This window comes from Austrofundulus limnaeus, unplaced genomic scaffold, assembly GCF_001266775.1.
Source record: "Austrofundulus limnaeus strain Quisiro unplaced genomic scaffold, Austrofundulus_limnaeus-1.0 Scaffold2246, whole genome shotgun sequence".
NCBI lineage: Eukaryota > Metazoa > Chordata > Actinopteri > Cyprinodontiformes > Rivulidae > Austrofundulus > Austrofundulus limnaeus.
Window position 1 is genome coordinate 10,039 of NW_013954648.1, and position 1,183 is coordinate 11,221.

General features: G+C 48.0%; 1 protein-coding gene across 1 annotated transcript in view; it reads right to left on the reverse strand.

The window, feature by feature from the left end:
- Positions 1–207: 207 nt before the first annotated feature.
- Positions 208–1,183, reverse strand: part of LOC106537322 (multiple epidermal growth factor-like domains protein 10) — a gene marked incomplete at both ends in the record, with an annotated part of 8,187 nt that continues 7,211 nt past the window's right edge. The window contains 2 exon segments of the mRNA XM_014034709.1: positions 208–382; positions 458–670. Of these exon segments, the coding sequence (XP_013890163.1) occupies positions 208–382; positions 458–670 (388 nt within the window).

Here is a 1,183-nt window from a genome sequence, read left to right on the forward strand (position 1 = left end):
CACCAGAGATGAACGTCTGCAGTGAATCAGCTGTTTTACAAGAAGCTAAAAGTAAAATAAAAATCAAATGTAGACCATGACTAACAGAGGCTCTGTTGTGACGACAGTTTCCACAAGTCAAAGATTAGTTTAGTGTTKATTTCTGTGACACGTTTTAATAAATATATTTGGTAACATTCTGCAGAGTTTCCTGTGTTTCACACTTACTATGTATCCTGGTGCACAGACACAGGCTCCGGTCATGCCATCACAGTCGGCCCCATTAGTGCAGTTACACGGCTCCCTGCAGCCCTCACCATGGTAACCTGCAGGGCAGGTCTCGTTACAGTAAAGCCCCGCCCACCCAGCTGCACAGGTGCACTCTCCAGTCAGAGGGTGGCAGCTAGGAGAGAGAAGAAGAGTTAGTCTCTGCGTCTCTCTGCAGGTCGGCTGCAGGCACAGAGAGCAGCACAGCTACCTGAGCGTCTTGTCCACCTTGCAGGGACAGTATCTGTCACAGAGGAGTCCATACAGGCCGGCGGGACAGAACCGGTCCTGGCAGCTGGGACCCTTGAAGCCCTCGTTGCACAGGCAGGCCCCGTTGATGTGGTAACACTTGGCTCCGTTCTGRCAGTCACACTTGTGTGCACACTGAGGTCCGTACGTGCCCACCGGACATTCATGCTGACATCTGCAGCACAAACACAAAACAAGGACAAAGTTTCCTGTTCATTAAAAACTCTTCATGTKGGAGCAAAGACCAAACCAGGACCTGGAGCTGGCCCAGGAACTCTTTGACTTGCAGAGGCTCTCAGTTTATTAGCTACAACTGTGTGGGATTATTGTAGTGAACAAGGAGTGTCCTGCAGTAAATCCTGCTTTATGAAGGTTTTTTATTGGACCGGTTGTGGAGCAGAGTAAATCCAGCTGCAGTATTCCTGTGAAGGAAGCACTTTGTGCAGCCTGGAGAATCTATTATTCAAACAGGGCCTGTGTTCATTAGCTGCACTCATTGATATTAATGTGGTGCTGAAAATAATGGAAACACCTGACTGCAGAGCTCCAAACAAACTGACCAGTTAATAGAATGATTCTGTAAAACGGTCTCTAAACTTAGAGTCTGTGTGGGACTCATGCAGACCAGATCATCAGGAGAGGATCTTCATCAGGAGATGATCTTCATCAGGAGATGATCTTCATCAGG